The 26,754-nt window shown below is 42.5% G+C and overlaps 1 protein-coding gene across 4 annotated transcripts in view; it reads left to right on the top strand.

Annotated features, from left to right (window-relative positions):
• Positions 1-26,754, top strand: part of EP400 (E1A binding protein p400) — a 102,708-nt gene that overhangs the window by 14,724 nt on the left and 61,230 nt on the right. For 2 of the 4 annotated variants that reach the window (XM_008574617.1, XM_008574615.1), the window contains exons 2-14: positions 1,604-1,691; positions 3,492-3,599; positions 4,125-4,510; positions 6,927-7,223; positions 8,108-8,293; positions 10,360-10,500; positions 11,056-11,134; positions 11,969-12,018; positions 12,421-12,478; positions 15,666-15,755; positions 23,406-23,513; positions 24,724-24,914; positions 25,199-25,376. In XM_008574617.1, the coding sequence (XP_008572839.1) occupies positions 1,604-1,691; positions 3,492-3,599; positions 4,125-4,510; positions 6,927-7,223; positions 8,108-8,293; positions 10,360-10,500; positions 11,056-11,134; positions 11,969-12,018; positions 12,421-12,478; positions 15,666-15,755; positions 23,406-23,513; positions 24,724-24,914; positions 25,199-25,376 (1,960 nt within the window). Of the gene's footprint in view, positions 1-1,600; positions 1,692-3,491; positions 3,600-4,124; positions 4,511-6,926; positions 7,224-8,107; positions 8,294-10,359; positions 10,501-11,055; positions 11,135-11,968; positions 12,019-12,420; positions 12,479-15,665; positions 15,756-23,405; positions 23,514-24,723; positions 24,915-25,198; positions 25,377-26,754 lie in introns of all 4 variants that reach the window. The other 2 variants (XM_008574616.1, XM_008574614.1) reach the window with 1 other exon arrangement.

The raw sequence follows: 26,754 nt of genomic DNA, 5'->3' as shown, positions 1-26,754 counted from the left end.
AGTTGGTTCAAATAGTCCCCTCTCATTGAACTTTTTTAGGCATCTGTAGCTTTTGCATTTAAAATGCCTCACTAAGTAGAATGTTTATAACTTAATCATTTAAAGACTAATTTAGCAACTAGCAATTGTTAAGAAGCACCATCCTTAGCACTTACTATAATTGCAAGGATGGTGCCCAGATGAAAAAGGGTTAGGGACAAGTCTGTATTGACCAAGACCTGGCTAGTTTCTGTTTTTGTAAAATAACATGCCAGGAGCTTTTCATGTAAACTTGTTTTTTTTTTTTTTTTTTTTAAGATTTAATTTTTTTAGAGCAGTTTTAGGTTCACAGCAGGATTGAGAGGAATATACAGAGATTTCCCATATCCCCCTGGCTCCACACATGTACCGCCTCCCCCATTGTCAGCATACCCCACTAGATGGCTTATTTGTTACACTTGATGAACCCACATTGACACTTCGTTATCACCCAGCGTCCACAGTTTACATCGGGGTTCACTCTTGATGTTGTACGTTGTGTGGATTTTTACAGATGTCTAATGACATGTATCTACCATTATAGCATCGAATGAAATAGTTTCACTGCCCTAAAAATCCTGTGAACGCTGCCTAATCATCCTTCCTTCCCACCCTCCCTCCCATCCAACCCTTATCCACCTCTGATCTATGTACTGTCTCCATAGTTTTGCCTTTTCCAGAATGTCCTTGAGTTGGAATCATACAATATATAGCTTTTTTAGACTAGCTTCTTTTATTTTATTTAAACATTTAAAATAACTTATATGTATGTTTATATATATGTGTATATTTCACATATCTATATATCAGATAGGGTTCTAAGTGTAAAAATATAATTTTTTTTTTTTGTCTTTTTTCCATGTCCGGCAACGGATCGCAACCCTCAGTGTTGCCCCCGTACCGGACCGGGGACCGGCAACGGGATCACAAGCCTCGGTGTTGCTCCCGCGCCTCGCTCAGCCAGTGAGCGGGAGCCGGTCTGTATGTGGGATCCGAACCCTCGGATGGGAGCGCCGCCGCGCTTCCCAAGCGGCGCACTATCCAGTGCGCCACCGGGCCGGCCCTAAAAATATAATTTTGAAGATCCAAGTTAATTGGATTGTTATTAACTGGGGCTTTAGTGTCATTTTCTAGTCAGAAGGCAACACCATTCTTTTCTTGCTCAGGCTTTGGATATGGGGTGGTGCCAGGCAGTGTGGCTGACTAGTTGGTCTAAGCTGTAGTCTCAGAATTGAAACTCCTGTTTCCCAGAACCTGCCCTTGTGTTGTTATTTTGTATGCAAAGCCACTTAGTTACTGAATGACATAGATTTGTATCAATTTGAAATTCCATTTAAAACCAGGGATATATACCTTTTAGAAGTCTTTTTTTCCTCCAGAGGTAAGTTAGAAATTTAAAGTATTTATTATACATAAATATACATTATATATATATTTAAAGACATTGGGTAGATAACATTTCTCTTATTAAAAAGGAATGAGGTCAATGTTTGGGACAATTATGATAGTTTTAGTTTATGTTCATTCTTATAATGACCTTCAGTGATTAAAATCTCATTGTTTTCATTTTTTTTTTTTTTAGCAGCAAGCCCTTGCAGGAAGCCTGGTGGCAGGGGCAGGAAGTACGATTGAGGCAGACCCATTTAAGAGGCAGCAGGCAGTACCAACTACAGGTATGTTACCAGCATAGGCTGAAGGGCCTCAGGAGGAGTTTGTTTCCTAACAGGGCTGTTGCGGTGGACTTGCCATGTGTTTCTAAAGAGTGAATGCTAGAGAACTTAGTTTCCTTCTACTTTGAAAATTAATTTTTCTTTTGGTGATTATCAACTGAACAAAATATTTATGTGAATGTATATTCAGAAGTTATAAATTTTTCAATTGAACTGGGGTTCCATTTTGATTTTCTGTGTGCATTTGTAGGCTCTTTAGTGATTATGATATGATTAAATGTAAAATCATCTCCTTTTTTTGCAGTTGGCATTTTTTTTGACGTTGTCTTTTTTAAAACTAATTTTTGGGCTGGCCCATGGCTCACTTGGGAGAGTGCAGTGCTGGTAACACCAAGGCCATGGTTCGGATCCCTATATAGGGATGGCCAGTTAGCTCACTTCGGAGAGCGTGGTGCTGACAACACCAAGTCAAGGGTTAAGATCCCCTTACTGGTCATCTTTTCAAATAAATAAATTAATTAATTAAATAAACAAACAAACAAACAAACAAATAAATAAATAAACTTTTTTCTTCAAATTGTACATTTAATAATACATTTTTATGTAAAAGATTCAGATGGTTCAGAAGGGTGTAATTTAAGTCTTCTTCTGGTTTGGTATCTGCCTACACCCTAGCTGCTGTTAATGTTTTGTGTATTCTCAACAAGTGCTGTTACATTTGTTTTGAAAAAAATTCAAATGTGGGCCGGCCCATGGCTCACTTGGGAGAGCATGGTGCTGATTACACCAAGGCCATGGGTTCAGATCCTATATAGGGATGGCTGGTTCGCTCCCCGGCTGAGCGTGGTACTGACAACACCAAGTCAAGGGTTAAGATCCCCTTACCGGTCATCTTTAAAAAAAAAAAAAAAAAATTCAAATGCGATTATATCTACACTGTTACATCTTGTTAAAAATATTAACTAATAGGCCATCTTTCCAAGTCAAATACCTCATTCTTTTTCATGGCTGCATAGCATTCCATCAACTGGATGATTGATTCTTTATCAATCAAATCCTTATTAATGTTCATTTGTTATCACCACTTTTTTTCTGTTACAATGCAGAGAGCATTGAATGTCTAGTCTCATGTATTTCTTCTATGTTTGTTAACATATCTAAAGGAAAAACTCCTAGAAATGAAATTGCCAGATCAAAGTGTATGTGCGATTAGGAATTGATGGTGCTAAATTGCTACCCCAAAGGACAAAGCCAGTTTTCACTACCAACAACCATTTCTGGTTCTCTCACATCTTGGCCCTTTATTAAGTATGATAAATCTCTTAATCTTTGTTGATCTGATAGGTGAAAAGTTATCTTTTGTTTTGATGTGGATTTCTTTAATTTTGAGTAAGGTCTCACAATATCTTTTCATGTTTGTTATCCATTTGTGAATCTGCTCCTCTGCTAGCTGTTCATGTTCTTTACCCATTTTGTGTCTCAGGTTGTTGATACCTTTCATATTCATTTGTAAGCACTTTCCGAATGTTGAATAAATCAGCCTCTGTTTGTCATGTGATATCTCTCAGATTGTTTCTTGTCCTTTGCCTTTTTGTAGTCCTTTTTCATGGGTAATATTGGCAATTTTTTAATGAAAAGAAATTAAATTTATTAACCTTATGTCCTTTATGGTTTCTGGATTTTGGTTCATGCATAAAAAGGCTTCCCTGTTCAAGGATTATAAAAACACTTACACATGTTTTTCTACTACTTTTGTGGTTTTATTTTTACATCAAACTGCACCTTTTTTGAAAATTATTCTAGAGCAGTCTAAGAGACCTCGACTTGAAGTGGGTCATCAAGGGGTAGTTTTCCAGCCTCCAGGGGTGAATACAGGAGTTCCTCTTCAGCAGTTAATGCCGACGGCACAAGGTAAGACCTAGCAGAACTAGTTCATTTAGCTCATAAAAGGGGAGTGTGTAGAGATCTTAGAAAACTAATATCAAACTAAAACTGGTGTAGTCGAGGTAGTATATTTGTAGTGGAGTTTCTGAAATTGGGATGTTTCTCTGAGTCCTATAAGGACAGTATGAAAAACCCCTGGAGACACGTTCTTGTATGGGATCCACACATTGCCATGTGATTGTGCTTTTCAACAGTTTTTCCTCCTGTGTTTTTCTTAATTGCTGCTCTCGTAGGGGTACCCTGTGGTTATTTGGTCCTTGTTTTGCTTGATGCTAACTTGCAGAGGTCAGGCACCTTTCTTTCCTTCTTTATGTGCTCATTTGTGACGTTAGAGCTAGCAGAACACTGATTTCCCGTGTGAGCATGTGGTGGTTTTCAAATGACGGGTTCTTAGTGAGCCTCGGGATGTAAAACGTGTTTTCTTGTGACTCACTTGGGGAGAAACTGCCACACTCTGAAATCAGTGCTGTGGGGGTTTTTCTTATTTTGCAGGAGGAATGCCCCCCACCCCTCAGGCTGCGCAGCTCCCTGGACAGAAGCAGACTCAGCAGCAGTACGACCCCTCCATGGGGCCCCCCGTGCAGAATGCCGCCAGCCTGCACACCCCACCGCCGCAGCTGCCTGGGAGGCTGCCCCCGGCCAGTGTCCCTGCTGCAGCCCTCCCCTCCACGCTGCAGTTTGCTCAGCAGCCGCAGGTGGTAGAAGCTCAGACACAGCTCCAGATCCCAGGGAAGACTCAGCAGCCAAACATCCCCACCCCTGCCCCCCAACCGAGCCAGCTCCCCGTTCCTCCTCCACAGCCTGCACAGTCAGCCCTCCACACCCCGATGCCCGGAAAGGCACAGGTGCAGGCCTCTCAGCTTTCCTCCCAGCCGCAGGTACTCTGTGGACTTTTGTTGTTTTGTTGAATATAGAAAAAAACAAAAAGTGGTTTGCAGAATTGGCTTGCCATCTGTGTATTTGATAAGGTGCTATACTACACTATAATTTGTACATTTTCTCTTAGCAGTGTACTCTCCCACTTTAGAACAATTAGTTAATTCAGTAGTTGTAACATAAGTTTATTTGGCTCTGTAATAATAGTTCTCATTATTAAAATAATAGAAAACTATTATGGTTGCTGTTAGAATGAGGAGCCTCCACGTATTGATTCACACTCTGTGCAAAGGGCATTGGGTATCTTAACCCATTTGATCTGCCCGGTAACTCTCAACTAGTTGGTGGTGACCGATTTTGTAAATGTGGAGACAAAGGCTAAGAGATTATGGGACTGGCCCCAGGTTACAAGACAGTGAAGCCAGGGCTTGACCCTTGCTCTGTCTAAATGCAAAACCATGCTTGTAACCATCTACCAGATTCTCCGTGCTGCCTTCTTTTCTTTCTTTTTTTTAAAAGATATTGTATAATCCACAAATGCATGTAAGGCATTACTCGTCAGGCTTGATGCACATTTCAAGTATTTAAAATGCCCCTCGTCCTCCAGTGATTAATTTTACCCAGATGCATTTTTGGAATAGATGCAGTAAAATGGTTTTAGTTCCTAAAGTGAAATACTGAAGCCTGGGCACGAACCTGGTGTAGAGCACTGAGGGGGATGGCAGGAAGGGCTTTCAGAGAATTATCTTGGTTTTTAGTTTTTGATTCATGTCAGTGTCTGGTAGAGCCTGATGAAAATCTCCCTTTCCTCCTACCCTCTCCCTCACTAACAAGGGATTTCCAAGGTGGGCTGTATGTTCAAGTTTTGTATGATTGAGATTTATGGCAAAGTCTGCAATATATGATATAATAGTAGTAGTAGTAGTAGTAGTAGTAGTAGTAGTAGTAGTAGTAGTAGTAGTAGTAGTAGTAGTAGTAGTAGTTACTCCTTATTCGTCACCTGTGAGGGGAGGTGTCAGGAACTGTGATAAGGCTTCCATTGGCACTCTTTTCTCTATCAAGCAACCTTAGGAAGTAGAATCCTTATCATCCTCTTTTTACAGATGGAAAAAATGATACCAGAAAGGCTAAATGACTTGGCAAGATCACAGAGCAGGAGGTGGGGAGCTATGATTGGCAGGCAGGCAATACCAGAGCCCTCGCATGGGCACTTGCAGAAGCCTCACCAGCACTTGCAGTGCCTCTGCTGGGCAGCTGAGCTCCTCTAGGCTTGGCTGTCTTTAGGTTTTCATGGAAACAATTCTTTACACTTTGAACACTTTCTCTCATTGAGCCATGGACCAATTTAAAGCAGTTCTGTAGTTTGTCTTACGTTAATTTACTGCCTGTGTTGTTGCAGGGATCAGCTGTGGAAAGTAATTTTAAAGAAGTTTTTCATGAGGTCTGTTGGAACCTCTTGATCTAGGTTGGGCCGGCGTAGATAGACTTTCCCCGTGTAGAGCTGGGTGTGTATGTGCCGGCCTTGCAGGCAGTTACATTTCTGTTGCAGTCGCTCAGCTCTGCTGCTGAAGTGAAACTGCAGCCATAGGACACAAGTGGGTGCATGGGTGTGGAGTGTGCCACTCTGACACTTTAGTTTCAGGAGTAGGTGATTGGCTGAGGTTTCCCACCCCCTGAGGTGGGGGGCAGTTATTTTCGATACAAAGAAAGAAACCCCATGCCATAGAGGCAGTTCCTTGGCTATTGAGAGAGTGTTTTTGTCAATGTCTCCTGTACCCTTTAGGTTATAATAAATGTGCTCATTGGCCAGTTTGTGTTTTAGCCCCTTACTGTCATCGAGCCTGCCCTGCTATCTGCTCCCACCTCCTCTCCGTCCTCACCTCCTCCCCAAAAGTCTAGTTTTTAGTCAGGGTGGTAGGAGATTCCTTTAGTTTAACCAGCTTCGCTCCCTGGAAAGCACAGATGAGGATTTTTAACCTTTATAGCTGCCTGTCATGAGAGAGGCATGTGGAATTTGTATGTGCTTTTCAGAGAGAGGTGTAAGATGAGCAATGCGTATTTTTCAATTAGGAAAAAACTTACACAATTAAAAAAAATTTTTAATTATTTAAAAAAAATAGAGGAGAAAAAGTAGAAAAAAAAGCTTACGTGAGCTTTAAAGACATTATGCAAAGGCACGGTTTATAACAAGAGCTTTTATTTGGTTTTGTGGAAGTAAAACGATTTATTTTTTGTAGACATAGTGTATGTAGTATATGGTTTTTTGTTGTGATTTTTGGAGGTAATTCATTTCGTTCCCATATATTGCTGTGGGGAGGAAGGTAGGTTGCACTTGTCTCTGGGGTGAGTGCCTCAGTGTTTGGGCACTGCGGACCATCCTGAAGTCTTGACCCTTCTTTGCTGTCCTCTGCCCACTAGGCGGTGTCATCTGCAAGGCCATCCGTGGACACTTCCCAATCCTGTCCGCGGTCTCTGCCCACTTCCTCTTCTACCTCGTCCCTTGCACCTGTGAGTGGCTCAGGCCCGGGACCCTTGCCTGCACGGTCCTCACCAGTAAGCAGACCCTCCTCAGCAGCCCACAAGGCACTGTCTCCGGTCACTTCCCGGTCTCCAGGGGTGGTGGTATCGGCTCCCCTCAAGCCACAGAGCCCCGCTCAGAATGCCGCTGCATCCCAAGACAGTTCTCAGGATAAGCTGGCGGAACAGATAACACTGGTAAGCGTTCTTAAGGAAATTGTAAAATGTATTCTGATTTCTGAAGTGAAGTGCATTTGATTTTAATTTTTAAGGATGTGATAGTTTAAAACTGAACATCTGATGGTAAGGTCAATCTGACATGGTTTGTGATCAGTAGAAACAGGATGTAAAACCAGGTGGTTTATTTAACCTTTTCTCACAGAAGCAGACTCGTGGAGAAAGTCTTTTTTTCTTGTGATAAAGTCATCAGTCTTGGGCTGCTTTCATAGCAGACCACAGATTATGCATAGGAAAGGCAGGGGTATATAGTGGTCGGCAGGGAGTGTCAGAGTGGCGGCTGGGACTGTCATGGCCTTGCCCTCGAGGGTCACTGCCCAGCTGTTAGCACTTAATTTTTGCTGGATGACTAAACATTTATTTTGTTCAACTTCATTAAAAGAATTAAAGGAAATATACCAAAATAGATAAAATGTCACAAAGCCAGTGTTCCCCATTATCCAGTTTTAACAGGGCAATCAATATGTTGCGAGACTTATTTCATCTATTCCTCCCTCTTCTGATCATTTTGAAGCAGATTCCAGGCATCATGTTGTTTCCCTTGTAAATGCTTTGCTGTAAACATTGGGTCTTTGAGCTTGTTCTCTTCTTTAGAGATGGGGCAGGACTGTTGCTGGGGCCTCTTCTGAGTCACGGGCTTATCCTGCTGCACTCTCTGAGAGCCACTAGTCATTGTGTCCATGTCTTATCTTTGTCATTTAACCCTGATCCTTGAAGGCTCTCTCCTTTCAGTACCTAACTGAGCCTTTCCCATAAGAGGGTTTCAAATGTTTGGGGTCTGAATTAGCAGAATTCACTTAAATGATCGCATGTTGACCCCCCGCTTTCCCCATACACCCTTGCAGGAAAACCAGATCCATCAGCGAATAGCAGATTTAAGGAAAGAAGGTCTGTGGTCCCTAAGGCGGCTGCCGAAGCTGCAGGAGGCACCGCGCCCCAAATCTCACTGGGACTATCTGCTGGAGGAGATGCAGTGGATGGCCACAGACTTCGCCCAGGAGAGGAGGTGGAAGTTGGCTGCTGCCAAGAAGGTAGGCTTGAAATGCAGGTAACCACTGTTCTGTGTCCATTGGTGGAGGTTGGAATTTGAAGTGCTACAAATGGTGGCTGGGCCTTCTGGACTAACTTGCTGAAGGCTTTTTCTGTTGTTTGGAGAGTAGTATTGTGTAATTCATTGCTGAGGCAGTGTATTCGGAGTACCAGTGTGGGCTGTTAAGGAGCAAGAACGTCCTCCTCTGCTGCCATTCTGGCGCAGAATTTAGGTTCCTTTTTGTGCCATCTTACCTGGCACTTGGAAGTAGGATGCCTTTAGTGCTCCACATCCAGGTGGTGTCCAGGCTGATCAGGGAGCTGAGGAGCTGAGTGTTAGAAGGGACAGGATCGGTTGACAATGTAGGCGAGATGTCATCCTGGCTTCATGCCTGCCTGCCGCCCTCCTGATCGTCCCTGCCTGGGCTTCTGGTCTAGCTTTCTCTTGAGTAATGGTTGAGAATTTATTTCCTTCTGAGTGTTCACAAAGCAGGAACTCAGTCCTTGGAGACTCTCTGGAGGTGCTAGTGCTGATCTTAGAAAAGTGGAAACAAGTGACAGATTTCTAGAAGGCTTAGGCCCAGAGGGGGAAGCAGCTGTCCTTTCATTGTGTGAGTAGCTGCAGGCCCTGCTCTTCTCCCTGTGTCTCTGTGCCACAGTCTGTATTTCTAGGGCATGGACTCTTTCTTTATATTTCCTATGCTGTTAAGGTTGGGGGTTGATTGTTTGTCCCCTGTCCTGTCCACTCCCTTCCCTGAGTTCTCCTCCTCACTTTCCTTATTTGGGTTAGGTAGAGAAAAGCTGAGACCACATGGGGGGGCAGTGGGCTTCTGAGTAGAAAGAGTCTTAGGTCAGATAGTTGGGTATTTCAAGAAAAAGCCCACATTGTTCATTAAGCACTTCCTTGTTTACAAAGGAAGATGGTCCTGGACATGTGGACACCAGGATGGATAGGGCAGGGGTGGTAGACGGTGGATAGAAAGGAGCTGGTGGGATTGGGGCTAGAGCGGTGCAGAACCTAGGACGTGGGTGGGGCCTGCTCTGACTGCATGAGTGATGCCTGGTGGTAGGACCTGCATCATGCTTCCCTCCTGTCGCTGGGATAGACAGGAGAGACTGCATGGGTGGCTGACCCCTGATTAGGGCTTGTGTTGACCAGGATGAGGTCCACAAGAGGATTATTGGGAGCAATAATAAGTCTCTGTGCAGTTGAATGCGTTGTGACTCCTAGAATGCAGTGGGGGTGACAGTTGTTGCATGCCCAGTGCTCTGGATATGTTCCCATTTTAATTTACTTCTCACCACTGTTTTGAGGTACTGCTGGTCGGAACGTAAAGAGTATAAACTTCTGGAAAGCAGTTTGGTGATTTAAAGCAAAAGCCTTAAAATTGTAAATTATCCCAACCCAGCAATTTTCATACCTAAGAATTAAATAAATTTTGCTGCATTCATGCTGTGGAATACTGTACAGTCCACTAAAAATGATGTTGATTTACATTTATCAAGTGGGAAGATGTTAATCATACATTAGAAGGGGAAAGAAGATTGTAATATAGTATAGTGTTCCATTTTTGAGAAAAATATGTATTTAGTAAAATAACACTTTCTCGAAAAGTTGTGAGCAAACTGGTGATGGTTTTTGCTCATTTCAGCATTTCTCCTAGTGCGTCTTAAAGGCTGTGAAGACATATCTGACATAAATTATGTGTAATTTTAGGCTGAAGAGGTTTTCAAAAACTTTATGTATCCTTTTTTCTTTTCTTTTCTTTTTTTTTTTCCTTTTTCCTTTTTGTCTTTTTTCGTGTCCGGCAACGGATTGCAACCCTCAGTGTCGCGCCCGTACCGGACCGGGACCGGCAACAGGATCGCAACCCTCGGTGTTGCTCCCACACCTCGCTCAGCCAGTGAGCGGGAACCGGTCTGTATGTGGGATCCGAACCCTCGGCGGGAGCGCCACCACGCTCCCAAGCGGCGCACTGTAGCAGTGCGCCACCGGGCCGACCCTATGTATCCTTTTTTCTAGCACGATGCAGAGTACAACATAACATTCTTGAACTTTTTTTTCTAGCTCGTCAGAACTGTGGCACGCCACCATGAAGAAAAGAAGCTCCGTGAAGAACGAGGAAGAAGGGAGGAACAGAACAGATTGAGACGTATAGCTGCCTCCACAGCCCGAGAAATAGAGTATTTTTGGTCAAATATTGAACAGGTAAACTCTGAAATTTTAATGGGGTCATAAGAATCAGACTGTCTGCGAGCTGGCGAGGCTGCCTGTCCAAGGGAGGAGGTGGCGCATCCCATCCTTCAAGGAGGACCTTGAGTCCTGCTGGCACCCTTCTGGGATGTTGGCTTAGTAGAGAGTTTTGGACAAGCCTGTCCTTGCCTCTGTTTGTCTTTGTACCTGAAATACACAGTCAGCTGTGACCCACATGCTTTGAGGTATATGAAAGCCACAGTGAGGGCCCTTAAGATAGTTCTTTTTAGTATTTGTGCAAGTCCCTAAAGGCAGCTTACTTCCAGAATGGCTGCTTACTCTCTCTTCTTTTGTTAAATTTTCATCTCACCACCTGTAGAATTTGGGTAGGATGTAGTTTGACAAAATAATGAAAAAGCGTCAAACTGAAGATTTCTTTCTGAAGTAATTTGCAATAAGGTTGGATGACTGTACTTTTAGACTGTTATCTCTGAGTTTTAATGTTTTTATATGCAGGACTTCTGTAATTTACATCCTTGATAACTTGCTTATTTAACTCCTTGTATTTAGGTTGTGGAAATAAAACTACAAGTAGAATTGGAAGAAAAAAGAAAAAAGGCCTTAAATTTACAGAAGGTGTCCAGGAAAGGTATGATACTTTAAGAAAAGCCTTGACATCTTCCAGATTGTGCACTGTTTAGTGTCTCTGCTCACCAGGCAGCTTCCTGGCATTGTGGTTCTTATGGAGCCAGCCCAGGGAGGCATGTGCTCACCAGCCATCTGGGACCATCTGGTGTGCCCATTTGTTATGTCACTCTTTGTGTAGCCATTGTAGTGTTATACAAGAGCACTTCAGGAAATTCATTGAAAAATGGAATTAACAGATAATGCAGTCTTTCCATGAACTTTCTGAAGATGCCTCATACTTCATTTCTTTTGAGATGTGCTGGTGTGAGGCAGCACCCCACAGTGATTGACCTTGGGTTGCTCACAGAACTGAGTTTCTGAGTCTGTACCCTGTGGTCAGCCTCTGCACAGTGAGGTGCTGGGCACACATGGTAGGGTTTCTTTGGGTGTCTGGCTGGTGCAGTGGCTCTGTGTCCCTCTGCCTTTAGCTGTTCCTGTGGTAGCTCCCCGTACCCATTGTTGGACACCATGGAACATGCCAGGCACCAGTGCAGGCGTTCACTGCCTCATTTGAGAATGTCCTCGGGAGTGGTGGGCATAATACCTCTCACGTTACTTATGAGGAAACTGAGGCTGAGAGGTGGCCACTGCTGAAAGTCACAGAACTGTAAGATGGTAAAAGTCACTGCCTTGGTTACTAGAGGCAAGGAGGCAGTGCTTGCGCTTCCCGTCCCTGCCCTGCAGAAGGCACTGGCAGTAGGGCACAGCTGGGACAGGAGGGCTGCCCTACTGAAGGTGAGCAGTATCTTTCCTTCACAGCTGTGGGGAAAACCAATCATGTTCCTCATCTCTTTAGGAAAAGAGTGGAGACCTAAGGGATTTGATGTGTTGCCAGAAAACCTTCTGGTAAGTTCAGGATTGTTATTGTGCTCTGTAAGAAAGAATGGAAGTGATGTGAGTGGAATGCAGTGCTCTGATGAAACAGCTGTTCGTTTTCATCCAGAGAATTTGTAGGTTATGAATATTATTCCCTTTCATTAGAAGATCAGTCTACTTTGAGAACAAACTGATATTTTATAGCTTTAGTCTCTCATGGGTGTTAATTTGGCAATTTGGGAAGATACAGCTAAATGGATGATTGCAGATTTACATCCTTGCTTCTCACCCACCTGAGGCTGAGGAGAGCCCAGCTGCTTGCCCCAGGGCTCCCCGCTTTCCTTAGGGTACATACCAAGTAGACGTTTCTGCCTTGGTTTCCCATTCTGTGTTTTTAGGTCTCATGTTTGTGATTTCTATTCTGTGTTTCAGGATTTAGGAATACCTGGAAGAAAGAGAAAAGCTAGCACATCTTTAACTGATGACGAAGGTCTGTCCCCTTCCCATTGCTGCTGTCTTTATGGCCTGCAGGGCTCTCATTGAAATCATATGTGGAGTGCTCACTCAGTGCTGCTGAACAACAGAGCTGGGATGACTTTGGTTTTGTTCTTACTGTTTTAAACCAGTTGGAAAGTTTGACCCTTGTATTTATTTGGATATCTTGGTGTATGGTGTGTTTTTTGGTGTCTCTGGAGGACTTGTGTTTTCTGCAGCAGTGTGGTGGTGTCTACTTTTGTGAAGTTTGGAAACTCACGTGCATCTTGGAGAGTACTGGGGTCACACGCTCAGATGGTGCAGGACCAAGTCCCTTCCTGTCCTCAGGTGGCCCTGGTGCTTCCGTTTGGGGACATGCCAGGTTGGAGTCAGGTGCAGCCTTGCTGCCTGTCACTCAAAGGGACGCAGACCCATGGTCGCCAGGCAGGGCTCTCAGGAGAGGCTCTTGTGACTTTTAGGTGTTGGCACCTTATTTAGATCAGAACATTTGACCACTGGGTGTGAGTGAGCTGGGGACAGCCCGTGGCCATCAGCTTATGACCAGTGCCCAAACCTATGTGGACTGTGGTAGAGAAGTCCTTAGGACTGAAGTCTGGTCTCAGGGACAGAGGAAGGGAGCAGGAATAGAGAGTGTGAGGAAGACTGACTGACAGTGTGGCAATTCTTGTCAGTGTCTGGCAAGGCCTGCAGTGTTGCTGGCAGTGCTTTGCTCAGCATCAGTGTGGGTTTATTAAGGGCTTGATTTGGCAGTTGATTAACTTTTCCAGATTTTGAAAGATTGATATTTTGGTATGTATTGATTCTTATTTGGAAGTTGGCAGGGAGAGTTTGGCCAGATTATTGGTATAGTGATTCTATTAGTTATGCTTCAGTTCTGCTGCGTATGACAGAAACAAAGTAACAGTGGCTCAGGAGAGCTGGGAGGCTGAGGGTATGTGGTCCAGCCTGTTGCAGAGTTTTGGTGGTGTTCTTAGGGTCCCCTGCTTCTGTCTGCCTGTTGTCCCGGTGCTGAATCTCCCCTTTACCTACTCTCCTGGGTCAGGTGATTCCTGCAGCTCCAGACACTCTCCTGAGGTGGCTGGTTCCTATAGCTTGAGCTACTCTTCTGAGGTGGGTGGATCTTACAGCTCCAGTTACTTTCCTGGGTCAGGTGGCTCCTGCAGCTTCAGCTACTCTCCTGTGTTAGGTGGCTCCTGCGGCTTTAGGTATTCTTTTGGGTAAATGTCTTCTGGAACTCTTGTTAGTGTTATTGAAGCTGGAGGAAGGGGCAAGTCAGAGGAGCAGAACGTCTCCAGCCCAGTTGCTGTGTTGCAGTATCCTCCTGGAAGGTCCTGAGCAGTGCTCTTGCCTACATATTACCGACCAGCTTGTTGCCATTGGGCTTCTGAGACCTTTGTCTCTGCAGGTAGCAGTGTACTTGGAGAAAAAGTAGAGCTGGTTACTGGGGAAGGATTGGAATGTAAATGCAACTTGCAGTCTTTACATACAGTGGTTTAAAATTATTTTCTTTGTAGGGGTGTGACTGATTAGGGGCATTTGATGGGAGATGAATTAGTTTGGGGAGATTGGAAAGGCTCAGTATACCTACTTTGCATAATGTGTATGGATAATATTGTCAGCTTAAACTTTGTCTTGAGAGAGATACTATCCCTTTCTTTTCTGACACTGTTGGAGTTATATTCTGTTTATCTCTGGGTGTTATAACTAACAGTAAGTTTCTAGCTTTAAGCTGTAAAGCTGTGCAGTCATGTCTCCTTCTCCCTCTTCGCCCCCTGAACACATGTTATCCAGTATAAGATTAGCCGTGATATTAACAAATAACATGCCAAACACAGAACAGTTCAGAGTTAAGACTGAAATGAGAGTCAGAAATGTGTTTATTCTGTGCTTGCTGTGTGGTAGGGTGCTGCTCCCTGAGGGCTAGTGCCAGGACCCAGGCAACATTTATCCTGTACTGTGGATAAATTTAACTCTTGACCTTTTAGGCAGTAAGAGAAACCCAGTAAAATATAGTAGGTGTGTGCATTTCTTGTCATCTGGAAAAGGGATCAATTCTTCATGAGGAACACATTTTCCCTGACTTAGACTCTAGTAGCCATTAGGTTTGTGTAAATTCACTTCTCCACTTTTATTGTTTTCTCACATTCTTAGGAGAAAATTTATATATTGAAACAGGCTTTTATTTGACTAGAGTTTAGTTAAGACCTAAAGATGTCTTGGTGTAACTTGGAAAAAAACAAATTAACCACCCCTGACTCCACTTTTTTTTCCTCCAAAGCTCTTGGCTCTGGCAACCAAGCGATCAGAGGGGCAGAGGGATTTCTAAGAGGAAGGGATGGCTTTTCCTGTCAGGTACTGCCAGGGTGTCAGGCACAGTCAGGACTCAAAGCATCTGGGTTCCAGGGACTTGTGTGGTTGGGTTTGGGTGCCTTGGCCACCTTAGTGAGTGGTGGGGTTTGTAGGGAAGAAATGAGTTTGTGGGCAGTAGGGAGAGGTGTTGGGTTGTTTGTGTGGGCGTTTTGTTTGTAAGAGAAGAGAGACAGGGACATTCATGAGTGTTGGTGGGCTGAGAGGGGACTGCTGCTGAGGGAGAGAAGGTGCCGTTGGCCTGGCCAGGCCCTGCGGTGGAGAGATAGATGGTCCATTAACGGAGGGAGTTTGCTGCTGGGATGCTGGTAGATTCTCTTCTGCCAAGATCCAAGACTTCTGTTGGGAGGAAGGCATGAAGTTTGGGGCTGGAGTCTGAGCAAAGCGGAGCTGGTTTGAGCTGGTGGCTGTGGAGGACAGGAGAAGAGCTGAAGAAAGCACTGGATGGGTGCTGGCCTGGCAAAGATGAGGTCATGGTGAACCCAGATAGCATGCTGTGGGTTTTTCTGCAGGGAGACTCAGCAGGAGATGGAAAGTTTAGCATATCTCCATGTATTGGACTGAATCAGGTCTGTTGTGTGTTGCAAAACCAGGGCTGTGATTCACAGGTGAAATGAAAGGGATGATAGGGTTCCCAGCTTTCTGCTTATTTAATAAACTGTCAGTTCCAAATTGAACCTGAGATATTAGAAAGCTCAGTTTTAATGTCTTTAATAGCTGTACAAAACAACTTTGAAGCCTTACAGTGTGTAATGAGCAACTGAAGCAGCTCCAGGCAAGTCTTGCAGCTCAGTGACATTTGCTCATAATTTCAGTGGAAGATGAAGAGGAGACCATTGAAGAGGAAGAAGCTCATGAGGGGGCTGTGGACCACCAGATGGAGCTTTCTAACTTAGCCAAAGAAGGTATGCTGTTGCCACCTTACTGAAGAATGCCTTTACGAAATGTCAGATAGGTACAAAACAACATTTACAAAATGTGTGTCAGATATAAATAATAACAAGATGTTGAGCCCTGGTGCCACCACATTGCCGTCCTGCTTGAGAAGAGCAGCGCCTGTGTCCCTTCCTGTTGTTTGCTGCCCTCTGTCCCAAGGTCATGCCCGTTCTGGATTTTGTTGATTACACCTTTGACTCTTTCCTCTGTCACCTACACGTCTCCCTGGCCATACTGTTCAGCTCACACGTGGAACAGCTTCATGTGGACGGAGTCACACTGGAGTGCTTGGGCTTGCTCTCCTCACGCTGCCACTGGGCTCCCGAGCTGCATCCATGTTGTTGTGTGTTGCTAAGTGCACTCATTTTCACTGTCCAACAGCATTCCGTGTGTAGATGTGTCATCGGTTATTTTTTGTGCTATTGGTGGACTTTGGGCTTGTTCTGTATTGTGCCTTTGTGGATGGTGCTGCTTTGAGTGTTCCCTGTTCCCAAGCATATGCACGTCTGTGTGTGCCAGAAGGTGGAGAGCAGGCTGGAGGGCGGCTCTGCTTCAAGAAATGATGCCGGCTTTGTTCCGCTTTGTTCTGTGGGGCTGCACTGAGCTCCACAACTCAGGGATGCTTGGTGCTGTCCTCCTTGAATGTTTGAAGTGGTGTCCCCTTGTGATTTCAGGTTGCATTTCTTTGGTAACTAACGAGGCAGAATATCTTTTCATGTGTTTCTTCTGTCTGTCTTTTGTCCACTTTGGTATTGGGTTTTCTTTTCCTTATCGACTCGTAGGTGTTTTTATGTATTCTGGACATGGATTCTTTGTCAGGTATGCGTTGCAGTGACCTCTTCCCAGTTTGTGGTGTATCTTTTCATTCTCTCTCTCTCTTTTTTTTTTTTTTTTCCTTTTTTGGTCTTTTTTCGTGACCGGCAACGGGATCGCAACCCTCAGTGTCGCGCCCTCACCGCGCTCAACCAGTGAGCGGACCGGTCTCTATATGGGATCCGAACCCTCGGCGGGAGCTCTGCCGCGCTCCCAAGCGCCGCACTCTACCGAGTGCGCCACCAGGCCGGCCCTCTTTTCCTTCTCTTTACGGTACCTTTTGATAAAAGGTGTTCTTGATTTTAGAGTAGTTGAATTTATCAATTTTGTTTTTAAAAAACCCTGTTACTTAAAGATCACAAGGATGTCCTCCTCTCTTGTCATCTAAAAACTTTTGTTTTTACTCTCATATTGATGTCTTTAATCCATCAAGAATTACTTTGGGGGGCCGACCCCGTGGCGCATTCGGGAGAGTGCGGCGCTGGGAGCGCAGCGATGCTCCCGTCGCGGGTTCGGATCCTATATAGGAATGGCCTGTGCGCTCGCTGGCTGAGCGCGGTGTGGGCGACACCACACCAAGGGTTGTGATCCCCTTACCGGTCACGAAAAAGACAAAAAAAAAAAGAATTACTTTGGTCTATAGTGTGAAATGAGAGTGCAATTTCTTTTTTTCCCAAAATATATAGCCAATCGTCCCAGCACCAGTTTGAAAAGCCTGTCTTTTCCCCACTGATTTCAATGTGAGCTCAGACATAAATCAAGTTTACTTATATGCATGGCTTACTCTGGGATCTTTGTTGTTTTATTGGCCAATTTGTACCAATTTCTGTAGTACTACCACACTATCTTAATTATTATAGTTTTATAATAATTTTTGATAGCTGATTAGGTAAATTACTCTATCTTGCTCTTTTTTGGGACGGTCCTCACCATTTTGGGACTATTTCAGATAGATGTTAGACTCAGTTTATCAGGTTTTACAGAAAAACCTGTTGGAAATTTTGATTAGAAATTAATTGCATTAATGAGAATTTGGTAAGAATTGCCATCTCTCTAAAGTTGAGTCTTTCCAATCTATGATCAAAATTCAGTTCTTCATTTACTTAGGTCTTAAATAGCTTTTTTTTTTTTTTTGTCTTTTGTCTTTTTTCCGTGTCCGGCAACGGATCGCAACCCTCAGTGTTGCCCCCGTACCGGACCGGGGACCGGCAACGGGATCGCAAGCCTCGGTGTTGCTCCCGCGCCTCGCTCAGCCAGTGAGCGGGAGCCGGTCTGTATGTGGGATCCGAACCCTCGGGCGGGAGCGCCGCCGCGCTTCCCAAGCGGCGCACTATCCAGTGCGCCACCGGGCCGGCCCCTTAAATAGCTTTTAATGAAATTTTATGACATGTATATCTTTTGTTAATTTCTAGGTGCTGTATATTTTTTGAAGTTGTATTAAATGGTTTATTTTTTAAAATTACATTTAAAATTTGTTTTTTGGTACATAGAAATGCAGTTGGTTTTATTTACTGATTTTGTGGCAACTTTGCTGAACTCTGAATTAATTATTATTATTATTTTGGTGGCACAGGGATCAGCACCACGCTCTAACCAACTGAGCTAACCAGCTAGCCCCAGCATTAATTCTGTGTATACCATCACTTTCTGAAGAATGACAGTTTTCCTTTATAATTCTTGTTCCCTTTATTACTTTTCCTTGCTGTATTATGCTGGGTAGGACTTTCAGTAAAATGTTGAATTAGAAGATGCTGATGGTGGGCAACTTTGGCTTGTGCTTGATTTGAAAGGGAACATTTTTAGTCAGAAAAGCAGTGTATTGTAGTGGCTGAGACATAAATGCTTGGTTCAGATCTACTGTTTGCCACCCACTAACCCATTGACATTGGTTGGGTTGTCTAAACTCTGTGACATTTTCCTTAGGTGTAGAAAGGGGACGATAGTTCCTACTTCACAGTGTTGTTCTGAGAATGTAGTGTGTGTAAGACTTGTCCTGGCAGTTACTGAGTGCTCTTTACTCCTGCTGTTGGGATGGTTATGATAATATTTTCAGTGTTTCACTGTTGGGCATGGTGTGAAGGTTTTCTTGTAGATATTTTTTATCATGTTAATGAAGCTCATGTCTATTCTTCAGTTAGCATTTCTGTCATAATTGGGTGTTGCATTTTTATCGGGTGCTTTTTCTTTTTTCTTTTTTTTTTTTTTAAAGATGACCGGTAAGGGGATCTCAACCCTTGGTTTGGTGTTGTCAGCTCCACGCTCAGCCAGTGAGCAAACCGGCCATCCCTATATAGGATCCGAACCCGTGGCCTTGGTGTTATCAGCACCGCACTCTACCAAGTGAGCCACGGGCTGGCCTATCGGGTGCTTTTTCTTACTGAGCCTTGGTTATGGTATTTTTGCTTTGAGTCAATTCCTGTGAATTACATTTACCAATGCTGTATTTGATTTGCTCAGATTTTGTTTATGCTCATGAGTGAGACCGGATGAGAATTTCCATTTATCATACTATCCATGGAGGTTTTAGCATTAAGGTTATCCTAATCTCATGCATTAAATTGAGGCGTATATTTTCATAGATGGTTGTAGGACAGCTCAGGATGTTTTTTCTTCGTAGCCAAGTTTGATAGTTACATTTTCTAAGAATTTTTTCATTTCATCTAAATTTTGTAATTAATTGGTGTACGTTTTCAATAATATCTCCTTACGCTGTTTCAGTCTTGGCTGTATTTGAACTTATGTTTCCTTTTCCCGATACTGCTTGTTTATGTCTTTGTTTTCTTGATTAGTCTTGCCATAAGGTTGTCAGTTTCATTCTTTGTACTGGGAGCCTGTATATTGCTTTCTGTTTTTATTTTCTGCTCTTAGTATTTCTTTCTTTCTTTCTTTTTTTTTTCTATACAGTTGTCTTAAGAAGTTGGATGACTAATCCATTAATTTTCAATAGCTCATTAATTTTCATTAGCTCATTAATATAAACATTCAGTACTAGCTGAATATCATGTTTTTATTTGAAATAAGTTTCAAATATTTTCTAATTTCCCCTATATGTTTTTTATTGACCCATGAGTATATAGAATAGTATGTTCCTTTATTTCCAAACAATACAGAAGTTTTGATATAAATTTTTATCATTATTCTGCGTAAGTTGTATTTTGATCAGAAAGTAGATTTCTATGATTCTCACTAATCTGAATTTTGTTGAGGCAGGTTTTGGATGGCCCAGTTCATAGACATTTCATCTGTACTTTAAAACACATACCTTCAGCAGTTCATGGTGCAGTTTTCTCTCTGTCCAGTTGCTAAAACTTGTTGATTGTGTTGCCCAGTTCTTCCGTATCCTCACTGTGAATTTTTGTCATCTTGGTCAGTTACTGAGAGAGGTATGTTAAAATTTCCCATCATGATAGTGGCACTTATTTCTCTATTTCTGTGAACTTTTATATATTTTGAGACTATGTTATATAGATTTATAATCGTTATGCTATTATTTATCATTTTTACTGTATTGTAGATAATTTTATCAGATCCATTTTCTATTTTATGAATTCTCATTTAAGTTGTTCCTAATGTGGTAACCCATCCATTGAGTTTAAATTTTAGTTACCGTTACCAGTTTGTTTATATTCTTTATGGTTTTAAAACTGCTTTGAATGTTAAAATTATCTCTTGCTCTTTATTCACATTTCCAGTTATCTCTTTTATTTCTTTGAATATAGTAAGTGTTTTATCGTTTGTGCCTGGTAATTCTGTATGTGGAGTTTTTGCAGGCCTATTCTGCTTGATGTGTGTGAAGCCTGGTTTTTGCTGAGGGTGCGTTTTTTTCCCTAGTGTCAATAAAAATTGATTTTTTGACAATTTATTGGAACTTTGTGACACTTCTGTTAGGCCTGACACTAAAGGAGTTTTCTCCAGAGAGGGTTTCTTTTAACTTCTGTCTGTGTTCTATTATTTAATGTGTGTTTCTTGTAAACAGCATATAGTTGTGGCCCCTCTCCCACCTCATTCTGACAATCTTTGTCTTTCAAATGGAGCTCTAGTAGATTTGTATTGAATTTAAGTTTGTTCTAGTTTGGCTTAGATCTGTCGTAAATTTTAAATTTGTTTTCTATTTATCTCATCTGTTCTTTATCACTTTATGCGTACTTCAAGCATTAATCAAGTATCTTAAAAATGATTCCATTTTTTCCTTCTCTGTTAGCTTTCTAGTTACCCTTTTTCATAGTCTCGTAGTAGTGGCTATCTGATTGTTGTTTTCACCCTTGACTCAGTAGAGTCCGTTGTCGCCTCTCCCAGGGTGATGGAGACACAAAGGATTACTCAAAGCCCATTTCTCCAGAGCAGTGAGAGGCCCAGAAGGGGTTAACCCCAGGAGCAATTCCTTTAGGAGAGAAGGATTCCTAGGAGTAACGTGGATTAGGTTTTCTCTCAGTTTTTATTGTCCAGGCAAGAAAATTACAGAAAAAGAACACAGGTGGTTACAGAAAGAACAATGAGATAATCATCATGGCAATACTTAGTTCCCCAAGAAACTTAAAGAAACACCCAGAGGCGAGATGTGGAACATCCCCCCAACCATCAACCTTGAAGCCTTTAGTTCACACACTTTCTCATCATTAGGTTTAGCTGCACCAAGGACGACTGCCCTTAGAGCAAGCATTTTTTCTGTGTTACATTTTTTTTTTTTTATCTACAGCACAGACTTCAGTCCTGGGAAATTTTTCTGTTTTTCCCAAGCTTAGCATTACTATGTGCAATACTAAAAAGTTAGGCTATTCCTTAAACTACAAGGATTTGGCCCTGCTAAAACTAAGGACTGTGGTCCTACTAAGCTATGTTAGGCCCTGTGGAATGCATGTGCTTTATTAATGTTAGTATCCTCCACAGTCCATGATAAATTAGCACTGTAGTTCTTTTATCACTTTCTGTGGGTCAGGAATTGGGAGCAGCTGGGTGCTGGTGTCTCAGGGCTCCTGTGAAGATGCTGTCTTCAGCTGGCTTGGCTTGGCCAGGCTCACTCTGCCAGTCGGCAGATTCTTGTTGGATGTTTGGGGCTGTTGCATGTCTGTGTGACATGGTGCTGGTTTTCCCAGAGCAAGTGTCCATGAGAGGGCGGGATGGGCACTGCAGGGTCTTTCACAGACAAGCCTCAGAAGTCACGCAGGCCAGCCCTAGTTGGTGTGGGAGGTGCCAGGGTGGACACGAGGAGGTGTTGAGTCAAATCCATGAATAGGGGATGCCTCTCATTGGGTCAGGGATTCTTTCATGGTCCTCAGGAACCTATTAGAGCTTTCTTCATGGAGATGTACATTTTTGAAAGTTTAATTGGAAGTATTTAATTTTCTATCTAACTGAGATCTTTTCTTCCATTATATCTTCTGACTAATTTATATATGTGGAGGCTGTTGATTTCTAGGTATTAAGTTTGTTTTAAGAAACCTTACTGAATTATCTTATTATTGTAATGTTTTTCAGTTATTTCTCCTATGTGTTTTCCTTCTTACATAACCAGTATATAATGTATATATACATTTCCCAGCATTTTGTTATGAAAACATTCAGACATTGAGAAAAGTTGGAAGAACCTTATTATGAACACCATAAACCCACCACCTAGATTCTACAGTTAAGATTTAGTTTTACTTGACTTAATCACATATCTATCCATTAATACAATATGATGAATATTTTAAATCATGAGCAAATGAATTCAGAGGGATTTTTGCTGGTCTTAAATAGTGCCTTTAGTATTGTTCTGTAAGGGTACTTGTACTTGTATGTGACATTTGTTATTTTTTTCTCTATAACCTTTATTGACATATACACATGCAGAAAAACTTACATATCACAGGTAAACAGCTCAGTTAAAGTGTTTTCTCCCCCATTATATGTAACATTGTGTGGAACTTCTCTGAACATGAATGTGGGTCCAGTTTCTGATCATTCCTCTAGATAGACTCATTAAAGGGGGGAGTAAGGAGGTGAGGGCATTAAATTTTAAAGCTCTTCAGCTTTCCATATCGGTTTATGGAAAAGTTAAGCCAGTTTATACCATCACCAGCAGTGTTTGAAAGTATCTGATACATTATATTTTTCCAGTATTATGATTTTTGAGATGGTTGCTAATTTGATAGGGGACAAATTGTACACTATATCATTACTAGAGACACTCAATTAAATATTTTATTAGCCCTTTAGACTAATTTTTTGTGTGAAATAGCTTGATATCTTTTTGCCTGTTTTGATTGGGGCTTTACTGTGGCTTTTTTTTTTTTTAAGGCAATTAGGGTGAGTGCTTTAAACAAAAAGCTTAAAAATTTTTTATCATGCTTTCTGAACTTTTTTTCTGTCTCATTTTTGTTTGACTTTTTAAAAACATTTTGTGTTTTTATGTATCATGTATCAGTTATTGTTGATCGGTTATTTTCTATAAATGGTATTCATTTTTAACTTAGTCTGTAGGTGTTACTATACATTTATTAGATGATTTCAGAAATATTTTTGTTTTTTTATGAATAAAACTTGAGTTTCTTCATTTCATTTCAAAGATTCTCATCTTACTTTATGTAAAGAATATTTTAGATCTTATATCAGTAATGGGCAGCTATCTTAGTTTTTAGAAAATAAATGTGCTTTTAATAAACATATACTTTTTCCAAGGAATTATCTAAAGCCAGGAGAAGCAGTGTATGTGAAAAGGAGCCCCTTTGTCTTCTTTGCTCTGCTTCTCCTGGCTGCTCTCTTTCCCTATTAGATGATACTTGTTGTTGTAGAATAACGGCCTTTCTTCCTGATATCTTTTCCAGCTGAACTGCCCTTAATTGACTTGATGAAGTTGTATGAAGGTGCCTTTCTGCCAGGTTTCCAGTGGCCCCAACCTAACCCTGATAGTGAAGAGACAAGTGAAGAAGAAGGTATGTTTCAGCATTTTTAAATTCAGGTTTAAAAAAACAGAAATCTGGGCCAGCCGTCAAGAAAAAATAAAAAGCCAAAATACTAACAGATGAAGGCATAAAACAAGATTTAAAAAATTACTTTTAGTTTGATGAAATAAAAAATTGGAAATCTATTTAATATGTAATGTCACACTGAACAGAGTTTTACTAAGTTCTATGCTTTTTATTTATTGACTTGGTACAGTTATCAGAGCACTCGATCAAGATGCGAAGGATGTGGAAATATTTTTCTCTAGATTTATAAAAGTTATCATTTTATGGACCTAGACTTTTATTATATTTACTCAGACTGTGCTACGTTTATTTAACACACTAGTTTTAAGTAGTTTATTTTATTTTATTTTTTTTTCCTTTTTTTTGTCTTTTTTCGTGTCCGGCAACGGATCGCAACCCTCAGTGTCGCACCCGTACTGGACCGGGACCGGCAACGGGATTGCAACCCTCAGTGCTGCACCCGCACCTCGCTCAGCCAGTGAGCGGGAACCGGTCTGTATGTGGGATCCGAACCCTCGGCGGGAGCGCCGCCGCGCTCCCAAGCGGCGCACTGTAGCAGTGCACCACCGGGCCAGCCCAAGTTTATTTTTTATCAGACATTTCACACAGATGCACAGAACACACCAGAAACGTTTGCCTTTCCTCTGCTCATTCCACTTGCTCTGATTATTAGATGAGTGTGCATGTGAGGGGGTGCCGGCCCAGGGCAGAGGTGGGCTATGGAGGGTCTCACGTTAGCAGCAGGACCAAGAGCTGGGAGTAGCTAGCTGCCACCTTGCTTCTCATATTTGGGAGACAGTTCTAATTTTTCCTTTCTTGGTGGTGGTAGAGGATCACTAATCCCTGATATACCTATAAATCTATTAGCTTCTAATCACCAGAGACATTTTCCAAATACCAGGCTACTTTGGGCAGTTTATACTCTGAGTCTTTCCAGAATGGTCCTAAGTTTGATAGTTTCATAAGAGTTCTTGCCCATTTATTGAGATAGCATTGTTAGATATATAAAATGGATTACAAATTAAAGAAAATTCACTCCCTAATTCTGTATTTGAAGTATTTGGATTCTATAAACTTTTTTCTTTTTCTTTTCTTTTTTTTTTTTTTTTAAACATTTAGGCTTATAAAACTATCACAGCAGCCACAAATTCCATTTGTCTCATTGTTGTTATAGATGCAGAAGACAGTCCAAGTGACAGGGAGAGTCGGAAGGACTTGGTTCTCATAGACTCGCTATTTATTATGGATCAGTTTAAAGCTGCTGAGAGAATGAATATTGGGAAACCGAACACTAAGGACATCGCAGAGGTGACTGCCGTGGCTGAAGCCATTCTACCCAAGGGCAGTGCTCGGGTCACGACCACGGTGAGGTGCTGGGCTTCCCTGGGAGGGGTGGGTCTTTGTGAGGAAGCACACGTATCTTAGTGAGTCATGAGAAAAGCTTCTCCTGCTTCCAAATAAGCTCTTTATCCCAACTGCAGAAGTTGTCAGAAAAAGCAATTCTTGATCTCCCTTTTCTTGTTTTCTATAGGTCATTTTTGTGGCTTTCCAATAAGTGTATCATGTGACGGTTTAGATTTCAGTTTTGAGAAAGGGTTTTGGTAATTACTTGACAGGCAGTCACTCTTTCGCTGGCCTTGTAACTACAGGTGAAGTTTAATGCTCCGTCTCTATTGTATGGGGCTCTGAGAGAGTATCAGAAGATTGGCCTGGACTGGCTGGCCAAACTCTACCGGAAGAATCTCAATGGCATATTGGCAGATGAAGCTGGGCTCGGTAAAACAGTGCAGATCATTGCCTTTTTTGCCCACCTGGCTTGTAATGAAGGTAAGAGTATGTTGTGTTTTATTTTGAACAATACGTATTTGCTAAGACTTACCAGTATGCCAGTGTATCTGATATAAGGGTGGGGACTTGGCCTTCTTACCCAGTTTTTTGCTCCTGTCCTTTATCCTGAGCAGAGTACTTATGTTCAGAAATACTCATTGCATTAACAAATAAGAAACTCATTCACAGTAACATTAGATCGAGTAGCTCACTGTCATTTGAACTCTAATGTGATACAGAAACCCAGCAGGCCATGACCAAGCTTTGTGACTTCAGGTGTGGCACTGTATTGCAGGTAGTAGAGCGGTGGTGTGGCTTCTTGTGCTGTCTCTGGATTGGTGAGAACCAATGCTATTGGGCTCTCACCCATGTGCTGTGGTTCCTGTCCCAGCTCACTGTGCCTTCGTCATGTTATAATGTACATGTTCCTCTCTTGTCTCTCCTGCTGGATTTCTCCTTTCTGGGGTATCGTTTCTGATCTGCTGCTCAGGTTCCTTAGGGCACAGGCCTGGGTGCCCTGGGTGGGCTTGGCACAGGCCTGGGTTCCCTGAGTGGGCTTGGCAACTGAACAGTGTGAGCCCTCTCCAGCCCTTACTGGTTTCTCTTCCAGCTGGCCCACAACTTGTACAGGCCCTCTGGCCTCCTGTCAGATCTTAGGGTCAGCCACCTTTCACTCCCCTCCTCTCTCAGCCTTCGAGTCAGGTGCCTACCCTGTCCCCTGCTCTGTGCCTGGAGGGGCCGGGTGCTGTACGAGCTGGATGCAGAAGGGGGTGGTTTGTGTCTCTGTCATAGCACAGGGTCTCTTACTGTTTTTCCTCCTGCAAAAAATGTGTCCCATAGATGTCACGGAATGAATGTTCTGCCTTATGTGTCAGCTGCCAACTGAAAGTAGGCTCCTGCTGTAGCTGTGGGGGAAAGTGGGCATGGCATCATCCTCTCCACTTCTGAGTCTTACAAGCAAGGGTGGGAGTATTTTGATGAGGGGAAGCCATGTAGAGTAGCAGCTCTGGGTGTCCTATCTGGCTGTTGGACAGGACTGTGGGATTCAGGGGACTACAGAGGTTGAAGCATAGTGAGGGGATGAATACTCACCTGGATCATTATTCCTTCCATTTGGGAGTTGCTTCTTCTAAACATTTTCCTCAAATTTTTACACAGTTTAGCACACCATCATTGTTAAATAATTCTTCCTTGGCCTTTGCTTTGAAAAGCTTATTCAATCTCATAATCAGTTTTTATATACAAGTGGATCAACTTCTGGGCTCCTTTTCTTCCACTAATTTGTTTCTGTTTTTTTTTTTTTTTTTCCTTTTTGTCTTTTTTCCGTGTCTGGCAACGGACCGCAACCCTCAGTGTCGCGCCCATATTGGACCGGGAC

The sequence above is a fragment of the Galeopterus variegatus genome, unplaced genomic scaffold (genome assembly GCF_000696425.1).
Source record: "Galeopterus variegatus unplaced genomic scaffold, G_variegatus-3.0.2 Scaffold1075, whole genome shotgun sequence".
In the NCBI taxonomy this organism is placed as follows: Eukaryota; Metazoa; Chordata; class Mammalia; order Dermoptera; family Cynocephalidae; genus Galeopterus; species Galeopterus variegatus.
This window is presented reverse-complemented; position numbering and strand designations above follow the sequence as displayed.